General features: G+C 43.5%; 1 protein-coding gene across 2 annotated transcripts in view; it reads left to right on the top strand.

The window, feature by feature from the left end:
- LOC124720495 (glycine--tRNA ligase) overlaps window positions 1-26,759 on the top strand; it is a 148,386-nt gene that overhangs the window by 43,572 nt on the left and 78,055 nt on the right. For both annotated transcript variants that reach the window (XR_007006175.1, XM_047245854.1), the window contains exons 5-7: window positions 676-821; window positions 13,094-13,243; window positions 24,197-24,359. Coding sequence is in view for 1 of the 2 variants with exons in the window: in XM_047245854.1 (XP_047101810.1) it covers window positions 676-821; window positions 13,094-13,243; window positions 24,197-24,359 (459 nt within the window). In the remaining variant the exon portion in view is untranslated. The remainder of the gene's footprint in view (window positions 1-675; window positions 822-13,093; window positions 13,244-24,196; window positions 24,360-26,759) is intronic.

A 26,759-nucleotide genomic window follows, 5' to 3' on the forward strand; every position in this document is an offset into this window, starting at 1 on the left:
GGATATCACCAATGCCCCGCTAAAAACATTGGAATAAATATGCTCTTTTGACATCATCCTTTAAGGTCAATTGAGACCAGAGTTCTTGCCTATTTCTTTTGTACTTTGTTGTGTAAATATTACTGTGAATTGTATATTTATAACCGTATGATAAATAATAATAATAATAATAATATTTTACCAAGATGTGAAGGACTTAAGACATTTAGCTACTTGGGGGTATTGATTTGCATTAATGGCGAAAGTTGAAAATTTGTGCCGGTCCGAAATTCGAACCTGTTTGCTGCTTACTAGGCACACTGAGCCGTCCAGACACAGTGATTGTCACAACTGCTCAGAATTCCCTAGCACACTTCCCATCAGATCCAGATTGTCAGCTTACCCACATTCGTAATGGCTGCAGGATCAGAATGGTATCTATTATTTTGGACATGCTTGACAGAAAACACACACACACACACACACACACACACACACACGTCTTCCATTGTTATTGAAATGAACATCAATTAAATTGTCTAGAAGGAGGTGCGCAACAGATTATTATTATGTCAAGTTTAATGTTTTCTTGAAACTGTGTTAGTCTAACTCCCAAGGATTTATATATGTGTGTTGATATGATTTCAGTTGTGATGCCTCATTTTCAGTAAGTCTCCTCATTTTTACTTCTTGCAGCTCGATGGCATGAAAAAAGATGAAATGGCAGCCGTCCTGAAAAAATTCTCAATCAAATCGCCACTGACTGGGAACGAACTGACTGAGCCGATAGAATTCAACCTGATGTTTGGCACGCAGATAGGACCCTCGGGTCTTGTAAAGGGGTAAGAGCTCTTGTAGTCAATCAGTTGCTTATTACTGTGTTATTCCAGTATATGTGTCACTGTCAGCTCAGAATTGGTCTAGTGTGGGAAAGCACATCTCTCTCTCTCTCTCTCTCTCTCTCTCTCTCTCTCTCTCTCTCTCTCTCTGTGTGTGTGTGTGTGTGTGTGTGTGTGTGTGTGTGTGTGTGTGTGTTAGATTTATCATGAATGTTAACTACTTTTTTGTTTAGCTGATCGTGGCAGTAGTGGCACTGTCCATTGTGGACTCCTTCACTGAATTATGCAGTATCTGCTCCAAGACAAGAATTTATCACAGTATTCACTTTCTTGAGTAAATAAGACTCTTTTCAAAATCAAACAATGGAAAATCCAGGATGGAATAATGATAATATTGTGAAAAGGATAGAGTGTTACTCAATGTGTAGTGGAGATGTCAAGTTGCAGATAGAAGTGACAAAAAGACTGTCAAACAAGTAAACTTTGGACCAAAAAGACCTCCTTCGGAACTAGACGACATGAAAACACACACATCTCATACCCGTGACTACAATCTCTGGCTGCTGATCTCCGACTAAAAGCAGCAGCACTGGATGGGAGAAGCAGTCAAGGTGGTGGGGGCAAATAGGAGGCTGGGGTGGGGAGGAGGAGAGATAGCAGGTAGGGGTGGGGGCAGTAAAGAGCTGCTCGTGTGAACGTGGAGAGAGCTTAGGGCAGTTGGGAGGTCAGACGGTGGACGGGGGCAAGAAAGTAGACAAATAAAAACACTGGGTGCATTAGCGGAGCAGAGGGCTGTGTGGTGCTTGACGGGGAACAGGGAAGAGGATAGGTGTTTGTAGGATAATTAGGATAATGACTAATGGAGGTTGAGGTCAGGAGGGTTAAAGTAAGGATACCGTATTTACTCGAATCTAAGCCGCACTTTTTTTCCGCTTTTTGTAATCCAAAAAACCGCCTGTGGCTTAGAATCGAGTGCAAAGCAAGCGGAAATTCTGAAAAATGTTGGTAGGTGCTGCCACAACTAACTTCCGCCACCGAATATATGTAGCGCTACACAGGCATGCCTTGTAGGTACAAAGATAAATACTGGCACCAAAACCTGTGCGTCAGTAAATAAATTTAAAAAACAAGGGTGGAAGACGAGCTTTTTTTTTCTCCGCCCCGAGTTTCGACCACCGCATTTTCGTACATTAGCCAATGAAGTACATACAAATTCCGTTTTGTTCATCTTCGAATGTAGCAGAATTTCAATGTACTATGAAAATCCGACTGGCAAGACTGTTTGGGATGTTTCTCAATATGACCAACTCTACGTTCTGAATTTTTTCCTACCTTTGAGAAGAGATGGTTGCTAATAGGAACCTGATGAAATGTGAATCACATGCAGTATTCTCTTCACCATAAGAATAATTCGAATATAAACATTTTGCCATGTATTCTTTCGTGTTTGCTGCTGTCTCATTTAAATCCCGTCTGCCTAATAAACCACAAAACTAGAGTGAGATGACAGCAAACACGGAAGAATATACATATCATGTCATGTTTATATTTATATTATTCTTATGCCTAATAGTGATATAGTCAGAAATGAAGCACGGCAACTGACTAGATTTTTAAATCTAAGATGACTCTAATTTCTGTGCAGAATTTGATGTACTAAAGAAGCGGTCACAAAGATTTATAACGGAGAAAAATTTTCTCCTAACTCACGTTCAGAACATGTTCTACCATATGCAGTCTATTATTTGGTTCTTGTTAATCATTATCAAAGAAAGCAGCAGTGTAAGTAACAACAGATAGCAGTCTCTTGCCATTGTTTTGCTAATGAGACGATTCCTCTCTTTTTTTTAAATTGTAAGTGGCGGTAGCGCGCACAAAAGTGAGCCGTGACGCGTTCGGCGACAGGCCGTAAACACGCACTATCAGAATGTGACAAACAATGCATGACACAATACAGTAATGGATTTTCAGCTTAGAGTGACGTAAACACCTATAACAAAGAAAACGGCACTTACCAGATCAAAGAAACATAAGCAATCAATTCAAACCAGACGAAGCACGTGAAAAACGAAGGGTACCCGTATAAATACGGACGGAGCGCCTGATGCATAGCAATAGCTAACTGGTAAAGGTTAATTGCTAAGCTTACGAGTCGAACCAAACTACTGTGGCTGTATCGTCATTCATTTGACCTAAATTGTGTCTCATATTACAATGGACCAACTTTGTTTCGATTTGGGGGTGCGGCGCAAAACTTTTCTTCCCCCTTGAATCTCGAGTCTAAAATTTCAGGTGTGGCTTAGATTTGGGAAATTTTTTTTCCCTTTATTTCGAGTCTCATTTTTCAGGTGCGGGTTAGATTTGAGTACGGTTTAGATTCGAGTAAATACAGTATACTGCAGGAACAGTTCCTACCAGCACAGTTCAGAAAGGCTGTTGTGGGTAGGAAGAGTCGAGATGGCGCAGACTGTGAAGTGAAGAACATTGTGTCGGGCAGGACAGTCGTCAACTAGGTGGTCGAGCTGTTTCTCAGCCACAGTTTGTCGGTGGCTGTTCGTGCAGACAGACAGCTTGTCAGTTGTCGTGCCCACGTAGAACGCAACACAGTGGTTGTAGCTTAGTTTATAGATTGTTAGGCTGGTTTCACAGGTAGCCCTGCCTTTGATGGGATAGGTGATGCTTGTGACTGGACTGGAGTAGGTGGTGGTGGGAGTGTGTGTGGGTCAGGTCTTGCGTGTAGGTCATATTACAGGGAGAAGAGCCACAGGCAGGGGATTGGGACCAGGTATGGACCGGGATACTGTGTATGTTCGGTGGGAGGCGTACTAGCACTGTGGGAGGGGTGGGAAGAATAGTGTGTAGGACATTCCTCATTTCAGTGCACAACGAGAGGCAGTCGAAACCCTGGCGGGGAGTGTGACTCTTCTCAGGTAATTGTGGTAATTGTGCAAACATATTCTTCAAATTAAATTCGAGAATCATCCTGTTACAAATTCTTTCATCTTTCTTAACAGAATCGGAATTAGGAATGGATACAGTACAGTCTTTTTGTGTTTCCGTAGTCAATCTCATCATTGGTTCTTATTCCTGGGCCAACACACTAATCTGACCTGATCAGATGATACACTGAGCTTACAACTACATCTCTGCAGATACACTGAAATGCCAAAGAAACTGGTACAGGCATGCATATTCAAATGCAGAGATATATAAACAGGCAGAATACGACGCTGTGGTCAGCGACGCCTCTGAGACGACAAGTGTCTGGCACAATTGTCACATCGGTTACTGCTGCTACGACGGCAGGTATCGAGATTTAATTGAGTTTGAACGTGGTGTTATAGTCGGGGCACGAGTGGTGGGACACAGCATCTCCCAGGTAGCGAAGAATTGGGGATTTTCCCGTACGACCATTTCACGAGTGTGTCGTGTATGTCAGGCATCCGGTAAAACAACAAATCTCTGAAATCGCTGCCGCCGGAAAAAGATCTTGCGAGAACATGATCGGTGACAGCTGAAGAGAATTGTTCAGCATGACAGAAGTGGAACCCTTCTGCAAATTGCTGCAGATTTCAATGCTCAACCGTCAGCGTGCCAACCACTCGAGGAAACATCTCGGATATGGGCCTCCAGAGCCGAACACCCACTCGTGTATCCTTGATGACTGCACCACACACGGCTTTAAGCTTCGCCTGGGCTTGTCGACACCGACATTAGTCTGTTGATGACTGAAAATGTGTTGCCTGGTCAGACGAGTCTCATTTCAAATTGTGTGGAGTGAATACGTGGGTTCGGGTATGGAATCCGCGGACTCTGCATGTCAGCAGGGGACTGTTCGAGCTGGTGGAGGCTCTGTAATGGTGTGGGGCGTGTGCGGTTTGGGGTGATATGGGACCCCCTGATACGTTTAGATACGAGTCTGAAAGGAGATATGTACATAAGTATCCTGCATCCGTTTGTGTCCCTTGCGCATTCCGACGGACTTGGGTAATTCCAGCAGGACAATACGATACCCCACATGTCCAGAATTGCTACAGAGGTACACTCTTCCAAGTTTAAATACTTCTGCTGGCCACCAAACTCCCCAGACATGAACATTATTGAGCATATCTGGGATGCCTTGCGACGTGCTGTCCAGAAGAGATCTCCACCCCCTCGTACTCTTACGGATTTATGGACAGCCGTGCAGGATTCACAGTGTCAGTTACTTCCAGCACTGCTTCAGGCATTAGTCGACTCCGTGCCATGTCATGTTGCGGCACTTCTGTGTGCTCACGGGGGCCCTACACAGTATTAGGCAGGTGTACCAGTTTCTTTGGCTCTTCACTGTACTTCCTCTCGCAAAATTACTGCCCTCACTGTGCCATTTCGAAGACACGTGTCATCCGCCAGGATGACTCGTAACGTGAAAATAAGTAACAACTTTGCACAGTAGTCATGCTGTCCTGTAAAATTTTTATACTACACAAACTGTCTTCCAGTGAAACTTGTACTGCAACTTTTGTGACACTGTTCGAGGTAGCTTTGCCTGGTCTTGAACAAGAACACACTGTCTGGTACTGACATAATCAGATAAATATTGTTTTGTAATGACTACTAGTATGTATAATTTCAGGAAAAATCTGAGTAAAATGTGTGATGAATCTAGTCCGTGGATTTTCTGTAAAATGAGGCATGTCCAGAAAGTAAGTGTTACTGAGCAGCTGACGTTCAGAAAGATTTTTTAATTTCCTTACAAAGTTGGCCATAGTACGTTCAATTACAGGAGGTCCATTTCATGCTCAGAATTCGGAACATTGGGGATCAACTGCATTTAAATTGCGTGAATAGGTTGAGGAAAATGTGCATAAAGTGTTCGTTGGCTAACTCCACTTAGTCATTGAGAATGTAATGTGGTGAAGTTTGGGTGTGAGTATATATTTCTAGTTCTTTGAGGAGGTCCATTTTGTTGCCTTTCCTAGTTGTGGGTAAAATCTTTAAATTACCTATAGTCCCTGAAATACAGCGTCTGTCTGGTGATCCACGAGAGAGGCAGATGCGGATTTACTTAAGTTTTTTAGTTTAAAGATGTTTATGTATTCATGGTAACTTATACTAAAGTTCCTTCCAGTCTGGCCAAGATAAAAAAAAACTGGGGCAATTGTCACAGGCAGCCATAAATTCCTTAGTTTTCAAGACCTGGTCTTGCAGCTTTGTTACTGTATACTTTGTTAGGCAGAGTAAACTATGTTATTTGCACAACATTACAGTTGCAGAAACTACACACTTAAAAAAATGTTTTGCATCACCTCAGTTCCGAGAGTTCTGGAACCTCTACAAAAAATTGGAATATAGATCAACATAAACATCATTTCTGCCCTTTTTATTGCTCATGAAAACCACACATTGCATGTTGTACCACCATACAGAGAGACTTTCAGAGGTGGAGGTCCAGACTGCTGTACACACCGGCACCTCTAATACCCAGTAGCACCTCCTCTTGCATTGATGCATGCCTGTATTCGTCGTGGCATACTATCCACAAGTTCATCGAGGCAGTGTAGGTCCAGATTGTCACACTCCTCAACGGCGATTCGGCGTAGACCCCTCAGAGTGGTTGGTGGGTCACGTCGTCCATAAACAGCCCTGTTCTATCTGTGCCAGGTATGTCCGATAGGGTTCATGTCTGGAGAACATGCTGGCCGCTCTAGTCGAGCGATGTCGTTATCCTGAAGGAAGTCGTACACGAGATGTGCACGGTGGGGGCGCAAAGTGTCTTCTGTGAAGAGGTTGCTGCTGATATGGTTGCACTATTGGTCAGAGGATGGCATTCACATATCGTACAGCCATTACAGCGCCTTCCATGACCACCAGCGGCGTACGTCGGCCCCACGTAATGCCACCCCAAAACAGCCGGGAACCTCCACCTTGCTGCACTCGCTGAACAGTGTGTCTAAGGCGTTCAGCCTGACCGGGTTGCCTCCAAACACATCTCCTACGATTGTCTGGTTCAACTGATATGTGACACTCATTGGTGAAGAGAATGTGATGCCGATCCTGAGCGGACCATTTGGCCTGTATTTGGGCCCATCTGTACTGTGTTGCATGGTGTCGTGGTTGCAAAGATAGCACTCTCCACGGACGTCGGGAGTGAAGTTGTGCATCGTGCAGCCTATTGCGCACAGTTTGAGATGTAACACGACGTCCTGTGGTTACATGAAAAGCAATATTCAACATGGTGTCGTTGCTGTCAGGGTTCCTTCAAGCCATAATCCATAGGTAGAACTCGTCCACTGCAGTAGTAGCTCTCGGGTGGCCTCATCGAGGCATGTCATCGATAGTTCCTGTCTGTATCTCCTCCGTGTCCGAACAATATTGCTTTTGTTCACACCTGGAAACTTCCCTTGTTGAGAGCCCTTCCTGGCACAAAGTAACAATGCAGACATTATCGAACTGCAGTAATGACCGTCTAGGTGTGGTTGACGGTGGAATGACTGGAACTGATCGGCTGTCGGACCCCCCCTGTCTAATTGGCGCTGCTCATGCACGGTTGTTTACATCTTCGGGCGGCTTTAGTGACATCTCTGAACAGTCGAAGGGACTGTGTCTGTGATACAATATCCGTAGTTATCATCTATCTTCAGGAGTTCTTGGACCGGGGTGATACAAAACTTTTTTTGATTTGTGTATTTGAACTGTTGGCATGTCTCCATATCCACCTTCTTCTTTCCATGATGAGAAATGAACTACCTCTCCACCTTCTGTCCATGGAGTCCTGTCAAGGGATTCACCACGGTTTCTTCAGCCAGAGCTGAAGGTTTTGCTGTGTTTCTATAGTAATAATTTACAAGCAGTATATTTACACAGATGTATATGTTTTGGAATAAGTCTTGTTGAATTTTTAAAATGATATTATGTTCCTCATTGACTACACTATTTATTACAATTTTCACAATTACAATTTTGATCTTAAGGTCCCGGACAGACAGAGAAACTCAAATGAAACACGTTACCAATGTGAGTTGATAACCGGTTGATTGCAAATCACTTTTTAAGCAGTTAAATAGTGCTCCACAGAGCGACTCACCTGTAAATTGCTTGCAATACATTGCCAACGAGTTGCCGGCAACTCGGTGTCCCGCATTGCCGAGCAATCAGAGTTACACCCATTCATTGAACACACCTCTGTATTGGTTTCATTGGAAGATATTTGACTACAAGCTTCCAGGCTATGTCAGGAGCGATTTGATATTGAAAGCAAGTTGTCATTTTGGAAAAGAATGTCATATGACACAAATGTAGTGTACTGCACAGCTATAGCTACGGTAAAGTTGCCGGTACCTCAGTGAAAGTAAATGTACAAAAAAATGCAAAATCATACAGGAGTATTCTTTTATGTGAGTAGCAACCATTGTTTTTCTGCAAGATTGTTAAGTGAAAACTATACACTGGTTGGCCACCTGTTTAGTAGGTGGGATGTCCACATTTGGGACGGGTGATAGTGGTTACGTTTCATTATACGGAGGCAGTGAGGGCTCAGTATGTCACTGGGGGGAGTTGGGACAACATCTGTTCACAAGTCACCTGATTTGTGTAAATTCCGGGGTGGGAGTGACGAGATTTCACGTGTTGAGTCACCTCCCGGATGTGTTCGATTGGGTTCAGATCTGGAGAGTTGTGGGGCCACTGTCTTCCTCGAACCACTCTGTGACACTGGGCCTTTCGACACGGCACATTATCTTGTCGAAAAATGCCACTGCCGTCGGAAAACGTGATCGACACGAAGGGCGTACGTAGTCTGCAACCGGTGTACGATACTGCTCGGCCGTCACAGTGCCTTGCGAGAGCTCCATTGGACCCACAGATTCCCGTGTGAATGTTCTCCAGGACATAATGGGGCCGCCCCCGAGTCGTCTCTGTCCCGCAGTACAGGTGTCGAGGAGCTGTTCCCCCGAAAGACGGCAGATTCACGTTCTCCCTTCGACACGACGGAGAAGGTATTGCATTCGTCAGATCGTGGTATGCTCTGCCACTGCAGTAATGTCCAGTGCCGACGGTCACGTGAGCATTTCAGTTGCAGTTGCCGACGTCACGGTGTTAGTGTCGGCACCTGCACGGATCGTCGGCTGCGGAGGCTCACCGATAGGAGTGTTCGGTGCACTGTGTGTTCAGACACACTTGTACGCTGCACAGCATTGAGGTCTGATGTTAGTTCTACAACAGTTCTCTGCCTGTCCGATTTTACCAATCTGCCCAACCGGCGACGTTTGACATCTGTAACGAGGAGTGGCCACCCGACCCCACGATGTCTGGATGTGGTTTCATCTCGGTTTTGCCACATGTCGAAGACGCTCACCACAGCACTCCTCGAACACCCGACAAGTCGCATAGTTTCCAAAATGCTCTTGCCGAGCCTCTGGGCTGTCACAATCTGCCCTCAGATGCCACATTGTGTACTGTGATCTGTCGCTCCACACAACATTTTCTTTGCTGTTCGATCGTCAAGTGTTTACTGTCCTTACACCCAGTGAGGCATCGTTTGGCATTTACTGGTAAGGTGTGTGGGTTATGAGTAGCCGCTCAACTATGAAATCCAAGTTTTCTCACCTCTTGTCTAACTGTCATAGTACTTGCAGTGGATCCTGATGCAGTTTGGAATTCCTGTGTGACGGTCTGGATAGATGTCTGTAGATTACACATTACGACCCTCTTCAACTGTCAGCGGTCTCTGTCAGTCAACAGACGATGTTGGCCTGTACGCTTTTGTGCTGTACGCGTCCTTTCACGTTTCCACTTCACTATCACATCGGAAACAGTGGACCTAGGGATGTTTAGGAGTGTGGAAATGTTGCATACAGACGTATGACACAAGTGACACCCAATCACCTGACCACATTTGAAGTCAGCGAGTTCTGCGGAGTGCCCCATTGTGCTCTCTCACGATGTCTAATGACTACTGAGGTCGCTGATATGGAGTACCTGGCAGTAGGTGGTAGCACAATGCCCCTAACATGAGAAACTTAGGTTTTCGGGGGTGTCCGAATAGGTTTTTGGGGGTGTCCGAATACTTTTAATCACATAGTGTATTACTTAGGTGCTGAAAACACTATTGACATCCCCTATGTTTTCAGCATGCAAGTAATTTTTGTTTATTCTCAGTACTTTTTGAAGATGTACTGTGAAACTGTATTTATCAGTGGAATGTGTAACTTTGATCTGTATCTCTATGCTAACTTTAACACCTTGAAAATGACTTCTTTGGGTGCAAATTGTAGTAAATACACTGTCCTGTCACAATAATGTGAACACATGTAAAAAATCTGAATAACTACCTTTTGTAGTGTGAACTGGTGCGAGGCGTGCAGGAAGAGGGGTTGGGGTTGTTTGGGGGAGGAGATCAAACAGCGTGGTCATCAGTCTCGTCGGATTAGGGAAGCACGGGGAAGGAACTCGGCTGTGCCCTTTCAAAGGAACCGTCCTGGCATTTGCCTGGAGTGATTTAGAGAAATCGCGGAAAACCTAAATCGGGATGGCCAGATGTGGGATTCGACCGTCATCCTACTGAATGCAAATTCAGTGTGCTACCCACTTTACTACCTCGTTCAGTTGTGCAGGAACGGTACGGACGGGGATGTGGAGCCGTGGCCAGCTGCGAGAGGTTTCTCGGTCGAGAATCTGTGATGCGAACAGCCCGATTGAGGCGGTCCTGCAGATTCTCAATTGGGTTTAAATGTGAGGGAATTTGGTGGCCAGGGAAGTACGATAAACTCGCCCGTTGGTCTTTGAACCACATTGGTACACTGTGAATTGTGTGACGTGTCGCACTGTCCTGCGCGTTGATGCTGTTGCGCTGAGGAGAAACAAATTGCATGTAGGAACGAACATAGTCCCCAGAGATTTATACGTAATTGTATCGATCTGTCGTGCCCGAAAAGCACGACGAGATCACCCGAGGAATGCCACAATAGAATTTCCCAGACCGTAACACTTCCCCCTCCGGCCCGGACCCTTCCGGTGCTCGTCGCAGGGCGTCGGTCGTACGTCTGACGTGGCATAAAATGTGATTCGTCCCAAAAGGCCATCCGTTGCCACTCGGTACAAGTCCGTTTGTGGTATTGGCCTACGAACGGCAGTCGGCACGAGTACGTAAACCGGGCACCTGCTGCGGAAGCCCGTATACGGCGTTTGCCGAATCGTCATCGAGGAGACGCTGCCGGTAGCCCCTCAGTTTTTCTGGGTGGTCACTCGCTCAACAGTTGCTCATCTATCCGCCCCAGTATACATCATTCGCACCGTCTTACGTTGGCCGTGGTGGACCACCGTTGCCTCGGCACAGGTTTTGTTGATACTGCCGTTTTGCCGTACACCGTATGCTGTAACCACGTCAACGTGCGAACAGTTTACAAACTGAGCAATTAGAGAAATGCTTCTACCCTCAGTCCAAAAGTGTATGACTGTGCCCTTTTGGATGTCAGATAGATTGCTCCATTTCTGAATTTTCCGACAGTGACTATACCGTTTTCCACATCTGCCTGACACACTTTATATACCTTCCATTGCCATTACTGTCACCAGCCGTCTTTGAGTGGTTATTGCCTGTCGACGCTGAACACGGGCAGTGATCACGTCGGTGTGACTAGACCTTGTAATACAGTCAACGGTGAACGTGGCATTGTTAAAAAAGAGGAGGGAGATTTCTTGTCAAACTTGCTAACGAGGGAACCTCCCCATTGCAATCACCTCAGATTTAGTTATAAGTTGGCACAGTGGATAGGCCTTGAAAAACTGAACACAGATCAACTGAGAAAACAGGAAGAAGTTGTATGGAACTATGAAAAAAATAAGCAAAATAGATAAATTGAGTAGTCCGTGCGCAAGATAGGCAACATCGAGGAGCGTGTGAGCTCAGGAGCGCCGTGGTCCCGTGGTTAGTGTGAGCAGCTGTGCACGAGAGGTCCTCGGTTCAAGTCTTCCCTCGAGTGTGAAAAGTTTAATTTTTTATTTTCAGACAATTATTTTGCGAAGCTGCACAAATACACAGAGCAGTATTGTTTACGTGATCGTGTGTCAATTATCAAAGTTTAGCCACTCACACATAATCAACTTCACTCTCCAAAATTCCAGGGCGTGTTCAGATTTGCTTGGAAATATGCAGGATTTGACGGTCTACACATGGAAAAATTTGAAAACGTTAAAAACTTATGTTTTGACAGAGCACAGGGAAAACTTTGTGACTGTGAAACTGTTGCAGTCATTTGTTGCAGTTTATGTGGCAAACTCATATGGTTTTCATCACTTTTTTGGGAGTGATTATCACATCCACAAGAAAACCTAAATCGGGCAAGGTAGAAGAATCTTTTTACCCATTCGCCAAGTGTACAAGTTAGGTGGGTCGACAACATATTCCTGTCATATTCCTGTCATGTGACGCACATGCCGTCACCGGTGTCGTGTAGAATATATCGGATGTGTTTTCCTGTGGAGGAATCGGTTGACCTATGACTTGCGATCAAATGTTTTCGGTTCCCATTGGAGAGGCACGTCCTTTCATCTACTACTCGGACGGTTTTGCGGTGCTGTTGCAAAACACAGACACTAAACTTATTACAGTGAACAGAGACGTCAATGAACGAACAGACTGATCATAATTTTGTGAAAATAAAGAAAGTAAACTTTTCATTCGAGGGAAGACTTGAACCGAGGATCTTTCGTTCCTCAGCTGCTCACGCTAACCACGGGACCACGGCGCTCCTGAGCTCACACTATTCTCGATGTTGCCTATCTTGCGCACGGGCTACTCAGTTTGTATATTTTGCTTAGTTTTTCATAGTTCCGCACAACTTCTTCCCGTTTTCTCGATTGATCTGTGTTCATTTTTTCAAGGCCTATCGACCGTGCCAACTTATAACTCAATCTGAGGGGGGTGCGATGGGGAGGTTCCCTTGTAAGCACTAATATTTTCTTACCTTTCGTGCTGTGTTTATGGACTGCAGTTGTTGCTGACGATACAGCAAACTGTCTGTGTACGAATTTAAAAATGTATGACCGTTTGTCATCGGGAGATTTAAGATGTTAACTTTGACGGCTCAAATGTTATCTCGGAGAACTCTTTATTATGTTTCAGTTTTTATTGCCTGGATGTATGCAGCAAATTTGTGGGCTGCCTGCCGGTATAAAATAAATAGTCTTCCCTCTCTCACACACCCCTAATTAACCTACTTCTCTACTTTCTGTCTACCTACGGTAAATGTCGGTGTTCGATACATTGTGAGGGCGACATCTGCTTCGTGTTTCAGGTTCCTGAGGCCGGAAACTGCGCAGGGCATCTTCGTCAACTTCAAGCGGCTGCTGGAGTTCAACCAGGGCCGCCTCCCTTTTGCCGCGGCACAGATCGGCAACGCTTTCCGCAACGAGATATCTCCACGGTCCGGGCTCATACGTGTCAGGTGAGTGCTGGGAGCTCTGCACGGGTGGGCTTCTCTCACCCCAAGAGTTTGTTTTCCTGCGTCTCATTCTGACCGCTCAAGTTTGCCGCACAGTACTGCCCGTTTTTATATATTTACAAATTGTTATGCTTGCCTCAAGCATCGGTAGTTTTATTGCTCTGAGTGACAGTGAGTGATTGAGTTCGTAATTTTATGAGGTGTCTGTGTATATAGTGCTATAGAAGTGTATGTATAAAAAATGTATGCAGTGCCAGCATGTAGGTACAGAATGAATGTGTTTGTAGTATTTTGCTGTATATCAGATGTGAAAGCGTGCATTATATTTTGTAATGAAATTTTAAGAAAATGCTTTGATTCATTGCACTCGTGCAGAAGTAGTGCTTTTAGAGGTTTCTCTGGCTCATCTAGTACTGAATGCAAGATTTTGTCACCAGAGCAACACATTCCAGACACTTCTCCCTTCCATTTTGATACATTATGGTGCCTAAATTTTTTATACATCTGCCTATTACTAATTAATGATTAACATAGTCAGTTAATAAATCACAATTACATGAAGCCTCACCACAATGCTCTCCCATTCCACAGGTAAAGGTATGACACTCTGTCGTACAGCCTTTAAATGGCACCACCATTGTGAGTCTTAGAGTGTCTCGGATATGTCGTGTGATGCTCGGCATCTAAACTGCGACGGGCGTGTCACTGTTCTGATGTGTCTGTAGGTTTTGAGGCTGCCTGATGTTTTCCGTCTGAGCTCCGGTGGATGTGAGATTGCTGTGAGATTTCTCGAATTTGAGTAACTTTTGCACATCGAGCTCTGTTAGAACTGAGTGCTCATCGGACCTAAAGTATGTGAGGCTTATAGTAATAATTTTAAATACAGTTTGTAGGCTTATTGTCCAATTGTATTGTTGTATCTGCACCAGAACTCTCCAGCTATGCCAGGTGGTGTAGGGACTCAGTATTGTAAACCACGTGGGCAATAACGTTGCATTTGCACTATCACAGAACCATCTGTCGACACTAAGAGTCGTGATTATCACTGCGTGCCACTCGAGTATACCGTATTTAGAATACTAGTAATATTCGGGACAACTTTCTAAAGTCGTCCACAGTCTTCGTCAGAGTTCAGGCAATTTCTGTACCGATTACCTCCTGAATCGGTTCAGCTGTAGAGCTGTGGAAACGTAACAGAGTGAGTTACTTTAGCAATTAATAATACTGGTATTAGTATGGAAGTATGGATTGAATACATTGAGAATTGGATAAGCATTGTATTGAATATCTTGACTCATATTGTATAGAACATATCAACCAGTAAAAGCTTTTCACAAATACAATAAAGTTAAAAAGTGAAAGAGTAAATAACTTTTTCAGAGAGTAAATATTTTTCCTTAATTTGCATAATAATCTTAAAATCAGTAAATATCTTGTACTACACACTTTGCAAAGTAGCCTATCTTCTTGCATTTGAGCTGTCGTGTGGCAAATTTCACAGATATTGGTTCTGATGAAATAAAAGAAATTATTCAGATTGTGAAGTGAGACGAAAATTTAATAGTGATGGGTGACTGGAATTCGAGTGTAGGAAAAGGGAGAGAAGGAAACATAGTAGGTGAATATGGATTGGGGGACAGAAATGAAAGAGGAAGCCGCCTGGTCGAATTTTGCACAGAGCACAACATAATCATAACTAACACTTGGTTTAAGAATCATGAAAGAAGGTTGTATACATGGAAGAACCCTGGAGATACTAAAAGGTATCAGATAGATTATATAATGGTAAGACAGAGATTTAGGAACCAGGTTTTAAATTGTAAGACATTTCCAGGGGCAGATGTGGACTCTGACCACAATCTATTGGTTATGACCTGTAGATTAAAACTGAAGAAACTGCAAACAGGTGGGAATTTAAGGAGATGGGACCTGCATAAACTAAAAGAACCAGAGGTTGTACAGAGATTCAGGGAGAGCATAAGGGAGCAATTGACAGGAATGGGGGAAATAAATACAGTAGAAGAAGAATGGGTAGCTTTGAGGGATGAAGTAGTGAAGGCAGCAGAGGATCAAGTAGGTAAAAACACGAGGGCTAGTAGAAATCTTTGGGTAACAGAAGAAATATTGAATTTAATTGATGAAAGGAGAAAATATAAAAATGCAGTAAGTGAAACAGGCAAAAAGGAATACAAACGTCTCAAAAACGAGATCGACAGGAAGTGCAAAATGGCTAAGCAGGGATGGCTAGAGGACAAATGTAAGGATGTAGAGGCCTATCTCACTAGGGGTAAGATAGATACCGCCTACAGGAAAATTAAAGAGACCTTTGGAGATAAGAGAACGACTTGTATGAATATCAAGAGCTCAGATGGAAAACCAGTTCTAAGCAAAGAAGGGAAAGCAGAAAGGTGGAAGGAGTATATAGAGGGTCTATACAAGGGCGATGTACTTGAGGACAATATTATGGAAATGGAAGAGGATGTAGATGAAGATGAAATGGGAGATACGATACTGCGTGAAGAGTTTGACAGAGCACTGAAAGACCTGAGTCGAAACAAGGCCCCCGGAGTAGACAATATTCCATTGGAACTACTGACGGCCGTGGGAGAGCCAGTCCTGACAAAACTCTACCATCTGGTGAGCAAGATGTATGAAACAGGCGAAATACCCTCAGACTTCAAGAAGAATATAATAATTCCAATCCCAAAGAAAGCAGGTGTTGACAGATGTGAAAATTACCGAACTATCAGCTTAATAAGTCACAGCTGCAAAATACTAACACGAATTCTTTACAGACGAATGGAAAAACTAGTAGAAGGCAACCTCGGGGAAGATCAGTTTGGATTCCGTAGAAACACTGGAACACGTGAGGCAATACTGACCTTACGACTTATCTTAGAAGAAAGATTAAGGAAAGGCAAACCTACGTTTCTAGCATTTGTAGACTTAGAGAAAGCTTTTGACAATGTTGACTGGAATACTCTCTTTCAAATTCTAAAGGTGGCAGGGGTAAAATACAGGGAGCGAAAGGCTATTTACAATTTGTACAGAAACCAGATGGCAGTTATAAGAGTCGAGGGGCATGAAAGGGAAGCAGTGGTTGGGAAGGGAGTGAGACAGGGTTGTAGCCTCTCCCCGATGTTGTTCAATCTGCATATTGAGCAAGCAGTAAAGGAAACAAAAGAAAAATTTGGAGTAGGTATTAAAATTCATGGAGAAGAAATAAAAACTTTGAGGTTCGCCGATGACATTGTAATTCTGTCAGAGACAGCAAAGGACTTGGAAGAGCAGTTGAATGGAATGGACAGTGTCTTGAAAGTAGGATATAAGATGAACATCAACAAAAGCAAAACAAGGATAATGGAATGTAGTCTAATTAAGTCGGGTGATGCTGAGGGAATTAGATTAGGAAATGAGGCACTTAAAGTAGTAAAGTAGTTTTGCTATTTGGGGAGCAAAATAACTGATGATGGTTGAAGTAGAGAGGATATAAAATGTAGGCTGGCAATGGCAAGGAAAGCGTTTCTGAAGAAGAGAAATTTGTTAACATCCAGTATTGATTTAAGTGTCAGGAAGTCATTTCTGAAAGTATTCGTATGGAGTGTAGCCATGTATGGAAGTGAAACATGGACGATAAATAGTTTGGACAAGAAGAGAATAGAAGCTTTCGAAATGTGGTGCTACAGAAGAATGCTGAAGATTAGATGGGTAGATCACATAACTAATGAGGAAGTATTGAATAGGATTGGGGAGAAGAGAAGTTTGTGGCACAACTTGACCAGAAGAAGGGATCAGTTGGTAGGACATGTTCTGAGGCATCAAGGGATCACCAATTTAGTATTGGAGGGCAGCGTGGAGGGTAAAAATCGTAGAGGGAGACCAAGAGATGAATACACTAAGCAGATTCAGAAGGATGTAGGTTGCAGTAGGTACTGGGAGATGAAAAAGCTTGCCCAGGATAGAGTAGCATGGAGAGCTGCATCAAACCAGTCTCAGGACTGAAGACCACAACAACAACAACATTGGTTCTGCAGTTCAATTGTGGAAAATTAAAAGGCAGACTTAGTTTAACATTTGTGGTATTAGTATAGAAGTATGGACTGGCACTAATTAAATATGTTGAGGATTTTGTATGCACCGTATTCTAATTGTTGCCTGCAGCTGTGCTCACGTATCGGTAAAATGAAATGAAATGTTCGTACGGCTTTATTGTCTGGGAGGCCCCGGATGGGATGTTTAGGAGCTCTGTGTAAGTCTTATTATTTGACAACACTTTGGTGACTTCCATGTTGATGATAATACAGTGATGATGAGGGCAACACACACATCCAGGTATCAATCTTAGGGAGAGGGGGGAAGACCCAGGCGGCAATTGAGCCCGGGATGCCACAATCGTGAAATGGCAACACTAACTACACGACTACGAGTTGTTCACATTGAATGCTCAGCGTCTAAAACACAGGCTTGTGACTGATGTGAGTATGGAAATGTGTATTAAATGTGTAGAGGACTGTACAAACATTGTATTCATTACAGTAAATAACATTGTGTAGAACGTATCAAACAATGAAAGCATTTTCACAAGTATGAGAAAGTTCAGAAGGCAAAGAGTAGAGAATTTTTCCAAAGAGTAATTATTGCTCCATATTTCACGTTATATTCTTCAAATCGTAAAATATGTTGTACTACACACTTTCTCGAGTAACCTATGTTGTTCCTCAGCATTCGAGCTGTCTCCGTATCAAAATCACATCAGGAATTTAGTTGTTGTTTATTAGTATGTATTTATTGTGGTAGGATAGGTTTGTGGGGTGCACTCTTACATGTAACTAGGCATTCCACATGTTTTGCACTATTATTATTATGATAAGCATAAGTTACATCTAACATACAAAATTATAAGCAGTTAGTAGTTAGTACAGTGCACAAAGACAAAATAAGGTAGCACAGTTTATGTTTGTTCGTAAGTGCAAGAATGGAGCCATGATACAGGCAGATAGTTTTGAACTATGAAGGTTAGGAGCAGTGCACATGAGAAGGGAGGGAGGAGAAAAAGAGAAGCATGATAAAACACACTGTTATGGTAATAGGGAGGAAAGAGGCGTGAGAAATAAGTGTAACTGTGAGAAGATGAATGTGTTTGCTTTTCTATTTGATAAAGGGGAAACTGGCCATACAAGTTAATCATTGGGGAAATTTTACGGTATTGACACAAGTAAGTGTTTCAGCTTCTCAAAACCAACGAGGCATGTAATTCTGCGTTGATTGCAGGGTAGCCTCTTCCAGAGATGGTGCGCACTTGCGCTCTGAGGAGCTGGTGAGGTAGACACAGCATGTAGTTGTCATGTACAGTGAAACCCCGCTTTTATACTTTTCAAGGGACTTAAAAAAAAAAATGGTGTAAAATTTGGGAAATAACATTTTAAGCTGTAAAAGCTACGTACAGGATACCCCCTGGCATTTTATGAATGATATATATACATAAGTCATCAAAAGACTTGTCAGGGACTTGTTTATTATCTAATGAAGGTTTATTATCTAATAAAAACCACTGATGTAACTGGAATGTAACAATTAAACAATGGAGAATCCAGGATGGAATGTAACAATACATTCCATCCTAGATTTTCCACGGATGTAACTGGAACTGATAACTGTCAGGGAAGTAGGAACGTTCGACTCAATTTCACATGTCATAATAGCTATTTTTGAAGCTTGCTGCTGTCATTCATTATTTAAGTAATGAAATACAACACTAGTTACATATTTTTTCAGGCTTAGCACTATGCATTCGGAGAATTTTTTCTCATTGTCAAGTGCAAATATGTACGTAAGTATTTTGTGTAGTGTTTGAATATGTGCGATTCTGTGTCTCTTGCACTGTAGTCATCTTTTAGAGGTTATCATGTACTCATCAGTTATGTAGAAAACCACACACACATGCAAACTATCACTCACATTAGTTGTTTGTGTAACATCACATAAAATATGTGCGTAAATACTGCACTTGATAATCAGAATAAATTCTCAAAACATGTTTTGCTCTGCACGAATAAAATACGTAACCGGCACTGTGTTTACACTAAAAACGTTTGAGCAACTCAGAACTGAATGACGGTGTCAACTAGTGCTCCGAGGGGCCGTACATCGAAGCACGCTAAATAAGATTCGACAAAGGTGTCACGACGATCGCGACAGTCGCGAAACTGCATTTTCATAATAGACAGTTTGGAAATGGTTGTGATTTGTCACGTTATCTTCATTCGAATGAACCTAGTGACTCCCATCAACTACCACGCCAAGTAGACCTCGGCGGCAGCAGCAAGAGATACGGCACGAATTGTTCCTACTTTTACGCGTTTACCAGTTCAAATCTGCTGAGTAGAGTGCCCCATTGTCAAGAAACTTAACCACGTAATATTTGTAAACTAGTGGACGGCCAACATCGTGCCATCATCATTTTTTGTCCACAGGCGCATTTTTCGTAATGCGTAAATTGTGGGGAAATTATAAATATGTTGATGCGAAATTGGGTGCAAATTAACATTACGGGCATAGGAAATTGATGGGACCGATAAAAAAAAAAAAAAAAAAAAATGTCGGAAATGCCAGGAAAATGTCAGTTCCGGGAACATAAAAGCAGGGTTATACTGTAACTGGTCTCACCGCGAAGGACCTAACTGTACGGTGGTGAGTGTGGAAACCGACCCCTGGCATTGCAATTTGTGAGCTGCCGACTGCACCTGAGGAACTTGAACGTGCTTGTACACGTACGTCACTATACTGGCAAAGGTGAGATAATATGGAGGCATCGAGAAGTTTGTGTACGCTAGTACTATTATTTTACGAAACGAAATAATGCAGTAAGTTTTGCAGAGTGTTGTAAACAAGTGGAGCAAATGTATTTTGTTAACTAATTGAGTTTAACATATACGTCGGAGAATTGTGTTACAAAATTTGCGACAAGTTACGTACACACACATTTAAAGCAGCTTGTGGTTTCTGTAAGAACAGTAAATGGGTAAAGACACTTACTATCGATGACAAATAGTGTGTTCTATTTACAGGGTACTTTCATAATGACCATGGTATTTGAAGAAAAGCAAAATTTGATCAAAACAGGTTCAAAACTCATTATTAAGTTATGTCTGTTAATACGAGATTTATTACACCCCTCGACATTTATTGTACATTAACTATTTAAACACTGACAGTGTTTAGATAAGACAAACTGGAATGTAATTATTTAGGCTTATGTACAGTACAAAAGCAAAAATACGTAAGATGTTTCTAGATATGCTTGTACTGAGATACGATCTTTCCCTTTTGTCTTCCACCTGATGTGTCGAAAAATCACAGCCGACATGACACACGTATTGACCAGTGTGTCAAAAATCTAAAGGTAAAGTAGTTATATCAATTTCTCCCCATTTCTTGCAACTATTGTATCATTAAATAAACAGCTATTTACACATCCTTTTTTCTCGCCACCGTATTGCAAGTCTAGAGTGCTAACTTCAGTGACACCGGTGATTGCCAGTCTAGTAATGCAAAATGAAGGTGGAGCTCCTAGAAGACACGGTCGGATGTCGGTGTAACTTGGAACGTGTACACACCGTTGGTGGGTACATAAACGATTAGAGTTGCAATTCTCGGTGACGAGTAGAATGGCGGAGTGCGGAAGAAAAAAATTATATCTATAGGAATTGGCCTCTGGCAGCGTACCGATTTCCTGTGTCTTCTGGAAGAAAATTATTCTCACAGCATGTCAGACCGCCATATGGTCGGTGGCCCTCTTTACGGATGAGCCAGTTGAAGGATAGCCCCACTTTCTCGCAGGAGGACCTCGCGATGATCTAGAATCTGTTCTATAGGAGCGGGATGTCCATCTCTTCGTGTAGCAGATGAGTGTAGAAGAGTCTTCAGAGCTCAGTTCTGGGTCCTTTACAGCATTGCAACAAGTCATTCTCTGGCCTTTCCCCACACCACATCCGTATACACTAACACTGGACAGACCGGTGTAGAATATGGAACAATCTCGTGTCGCAAGGGCAGCATTGACAACAGGACAAGCAGTGGGTATAGAGTGCGAACTCTGCCTTCGACGTCTCGGGTACGAGGCCCTCGTCGAGATGTGACACTGTTTGCACCCCTGACGTAGGGTGAATTACCTAAAAGTTGCACCACAAATACTGCAGAAATAGAAAGTGCTATTGATGTGCGGTTTTTTCGGAATGGATTGGTAGTCAACTGTTCCTATTGTTAGCCAATCGAAAGGTTGTAATAATACTTAGAAACTGTATTTTTTTATGCAAACAAACACTTCTTAAATGGAATAAGCCTATTGACATTAACAGACTAAAAGTAGGGTACATTAGAAAGTCAGCGGTATTTTTGCAGGATTCTAGTGTGCGTCATTAACGAGATATTGTATTTTGAAAAGTTCCTATACAGACACTTGTACGATACCTGTGGCAGCACACACTAAAGACTGACGCAACTTCATACACTAGTTATGTGAATCACGTCCAGTAACAAGACAATTGACCATCACAGGTTGTGATCAGAACGAGCACACCAGCGGCAATACGTGCTTCCAGTTGGGATGGAACGACTGCTGCAGATGTGCTAGCATTTCGGTGGAGATGTCTTAGCAGGCTGCAGCAATACGCTGTTGCATATCGTCAGGTGCAATTGGTATGTCTGTTTAGACAACATCTTTCAGCTTTCCCCACAGAAAAATGTCGACAGGGCTCAAGTCCGGGGAATGGGGCGGCCGAGGTAGGGGTCCTCTGAATCCAGTCCGACAATTTGGAAACAATTCGTGAAGACATTCTGTAATACCTAGTGCACTGTGGGCTGGACAATCGTCACGTAGGTACCACAGGTTTCTCGTAGTGTGCAGAGATGTGCATGTCTTCTGGTATCTGTGGAAGTTTGTTAGGAGGCTGCAATACTTGTACACATTCAGTGTTCTATCTGTAAAAGACAGGCCTATGAGCTGACGGTTAACCACCCCACACCACACGTTTACACTCTGTGGGTGCCGATGTACCTCCTTACGAAACAAATGGGGGTTTATCGACAGGTCGATAGTGCACGTTTCGACAGTTCACCTGGTCGTGATTGGCAACTGTGGCTACGTTACGAAACGAGGTGCACGATACATTTGGAGTATCGTGTCTTAATGCCCACCTGCAGAAGTTAACACGATTCTCGTAATAGTTCCCACGCAGCACTCGATGGTGAGGGGTGTGATAGAGATAGGAGTTACGTCGGTGGAGATTGCGTAGTATACTAGCACGACTTCCGACACTTCCCTGTGTGATTGCGAGGGAGCCGATGTACGGATCGGGTGGAACAGCAGCGAGAACATTAATTTCCCCCTCTTTTGTCATCACTTGTTCCTTATGTTGCTCTGTATAGGTTTTACACTACCACTTTCACGTAAGTGGCGAAGAGTTAGATACGTAATTGCCGAGGCGGTTGACGTCTGTTGGGATAACTCTCCACTTACACCGTATGCACCTGCACCGTGTGCCTGCAACTACTGAAAACACTGCTGCCCTTCTCGATGGACGACAGTGGCAATTCTCGGCGATTACCTGCAACAGCTCGATCCATCGACAGTACTGCCGATCGTCCCGTGTTATTGCTGTGTATTGCAGCCACGTCGCAGTTCTGTTGACAGCGACACTATTGCGGCCACACATTGGTGTAAAATATAGCCTGCGTAAATGCATCTTAAGATTTTTGTAATCCACTTCACTCGTTCGTGATGAACTTTAACCTACCCTCGTTCCAGGATGTGAGAACAATCGTTAACAGCCCACTCACTAAGGTGGGGAAGGTTTCTGATCACTGCATGCACCATTGCCTTTTGCGTGCTCTGATAGTTAGAAACCTGACTGAGTTAAACCTGGGGAACGTGGTGGCCACTCCGCCCGGCCTGTTCGACCTGCCCGTCTCTGGGAAACTGGATATCCTGTTATGCCCAGGCTGCTAGCTAATAATGAGGAGAGGCACCATCTTGCTGGAAGAAAATTAGAAATGTCGCGTTTTCAGACAGCAGTGATAGCAGCACATCTTTGTCTGATGACTGCAGATAATGTGCTGCTGTTGATTTATCACGAATGGAGAAAGACCCTAGAATATGAGAACTGTCTCGTTTGACGTTCCAACTACTTCTGACGGATCGGTAGTGTGTGGGGTCGATGCGTGACCAGTATTAGTGATTCTTTTTATTTGCTTCTCCATTCGCATAGAAATTCACTTCAATCCGTAAACAGTAAATTAGAATGGAAGCGACAGTTTTCATCCATATTGCGTGTCCCTCATTCTGAAAACTGAACCAGGTGATTTGGACGGTTTCAGTGAGATGTTGCAACATTTGCATTTTGTGAGGGTGTCATTTATGTGCAACCAAAATTCTTATCGTCAGTGTGTGGCTGACCTCTGATTATCTGTAATATGTGGCAAGTACTGTGACTCTTACTGGACGATGCCAGAATAGCAGTCGATGTCGTTTCATCTGTAGCATTTGTCTCGTGTTAAAGCAGTCAGCATTCGTGTTGCCTGTAAGGGAGAAAAATCAGTTGTAACTCGAGAGTGAATAGAGCTGTGCTCAAATGAAAGGCACCGTTGTTCTTCTCTTGTAATTTTCTATTTCTTTCACGTGTCCCACGAACCCCTTTCCATTTAAAATTAAGTTGCGTCAGAGAGGGTGGCTTCCAAAATGGCTACTGTGTCGGTCACATAGCCTCACCGGTTTTCTCCCTCTTCTCTAATCCTACTTTATTTTAACCTCCTGTTTATCCACATATTTTTGTTTTAGACTCTTTTAAGAGGCACCCACAGAAACCCCTGTATTTAATTATTACTGTCTTTATATAATAGTTAAGACAGTAGCACATTCTGTGCCCTAGTACAGTACCTTTTCTGCACGTCGGCTTCCAGGGAGTTCACGATGGCAGAAATTGAGCACTTCTGCGACCCGTCGGACAAGCGGCACCCCAAGTTCTCCGGCGTCCGTGACACACAGCTCCTGCTTTACTCGGCCTGTGACCAGATGGAAGGGCGCTCCGCATCTGCCTACTCCATCGGCAGGGCCGTCGACGAGGTACGGTGCGGAGTCTCTTTGTGAGCCACGTACACGGATAAGAGTAGATGTACATTTTGTTCCGTAAGTAAACTGACGTACAATTAGATGGTAAGATTATAAACTTTCAGTCCACCAACAAAACGATAATACTAAGTGTACATCAGTACTCGATTCTTGGTCCCTCTCTCTTCCTCGTACACGTTAACATCATTTCACTAACCATTAATTCCCATATAATATGAGGGTGGTTTGATAAGTCTGGTAAACAAGTAAGAACAAAATGTTTGTTTCGTAAACAAATCACCTTAGTTCTTGACAGTCTCCTTTTAGGGATATAGTCTCGGTCGAGCGATCCTCCACCTTTTTTGTCCCGTCGGAAAAATAGGTTCTGTTTAACTCTGCAAAGTACTCGTTGACTGCAACTGTCACATCCTCATTTGATGAAAATTTCTTCCCAGCAAGCCAAGGTTTTAAATTAGGGAACAGAACAGGAAGAAGTCACTCGAGGCTAAGTCTTGTGAACAGGACGAATGAGGAACCGATTCGAATCCCAGTTCCTGCACTTGTGCTGTTGTTATTGCTGGTGTGTGGGATGGTGCATTATCGTGGTGGAAGAGCACATATTTGTGTACCTGCCTCGATCTTTTTTCAGCCAATGCTTGTTTCAAATGATTGAACAATGAAGAAGAGTAAGGTCCACTTAGGGCTCTGCCTTTTTTCAAGTAATCTATCTGGATTATTCCTTGGGACTCCCAAGAAATAGTGGCTATCACTTTAGTAGCGGACAAAATTTTCTGTGCGTTCTCCGAAGCTAATTTTTCTTACTGTCTCGGCGGGCCACACAAAAACTGTCAGCGGGCCACACGTGCCCTCGGGCTGTTATTTGGCCACCCCTGTTTAATACAATCCTTGTAACTATTCTAATTCTAATTATCGAATAAAACTAGCCCCTGGTATCGTAGAGAAAAATTGGAAAATTATCGACAGTTGAAGCTTAAATGCCCCCGTATGCAAAAATTCAACAGCTGAAGGTACAGAAAATAGGGAGACCGCACTACCGGATCACCTCGACCGATCTGTCGCCTGTGAAACGTCGTGGTGACGAATTGTCGAACGATCTGTCAAAAATAATGCGGTGCACTGTCGTGCGTAAGCTACGGTCACCTCTCTCGTAGCGCTGCTATTTCATTGCACAAAAATACGGCACCGAAAATCCTCACCGTACGTCAATTGCCACGTGGAGGACCCGAGTTCGATTCCCGGTACTGCAGTTTTTCTTTTTTTTTTTTTTTTTTTTTCTGTGGGAGCACTGGGACGGGTGCATTCGGCCTAGTGATGCCAATTGAAGAACTACTAGACCGAGGAGTAGTAGAGGCAACAAGTCTCGAAACGTGACAGTGGCGGGAAGAGGGCCCTCTCTACCACGTCCTCACAGTGCCATTTGTATAGGACAGTGTAGCAGTCGGTTGGTACCGCTGGGCCTGCCAGGGGAGGCTGGCAGAGCATTTTTTACGTTGATACTGAAGCAAGCCTGATGTTTCGCGCCTATGATTGTGTGAGATTTTGCATCTGTCCACACACGGACTTGTAAAGGGGAGTGAGTGTATAATATTTTGAGTAGGGACCCATGTTTGGAAACATCTGCCGACGATGCTACAGAATGTCGAGGTAATAGGCACCGACACCTGTAAATGAATGTGTTTGCAGGGTGACTGCGTGATGGTGTTACAAAACTTTCAAGGATAATGTAATAGGTTAGGTAAACAATCTACTCTACAAGAGAGTACGCGAAGGATCTTGCCCCCCTTCTTGCAGCGGTGTACCGTAGGTCTCTAGAAGAGCGTAGCGTTCCAAAGGATTGGAAAAGGGCACAGGTCATCCCCATTTTCGAGAAGGGTCGTCGAACAGATGTGCAGAACTACAGACCTATATCTCTAATGTCGATCAGTTGTAGAATTTTGGAACACGTATTATGTTCGAGTATAATGACTTTTCTGGAGGCTAGAAATCTACTCTGTAGGAATCAGTACGGGTTTCAAAAAAGACGATCGTGTGAAACCCAGCTCGCGGTATTTGTCCACGAGACTCAGACGGCCATAGACACGGGTTCACAGGTCGATGCAGTGTTTCTCGACTTCTGCAAGGCGTTCGATACAGTTCCCCACAGTCATTTAATGAACAAAGTAAGAGCATATGGACTATCAGAACAATTGTGTGATTGGATTGAAGAGTTCCTAGATAATAGAACGTAGCATGTCATTCTCAATGGAGGGAAGTCTTCTGAAGTAAGTGTGATTTCATGTGTGCCGCAGGGGAGTGTCGTAGGACTGTTGTTATTCACAATATACATAAATGTCCTTGTGGATAACATCGGAAGCTCACTGAGGCTTTTTTCATATATCGAGATGTTGTAACAAT

The sequence above is a fragment of the Schistocerca piceifrons genome, chromosome 11 (genome assembly GCF_021461385.2).
Source record: "Schistocerca piceifrons isolate TAMUIC-IGC-003096 chromosome 11, iqSchPice1.1, whole genome shotgun sequence".
Classification (NCBI taxonomy): domain Eukaryota; kingdom Metazoa; phylum Arthropoda; class Insecta; order Orthoptera; family Acrididae; genus Schistocerca; species Schistocerca piceifrons.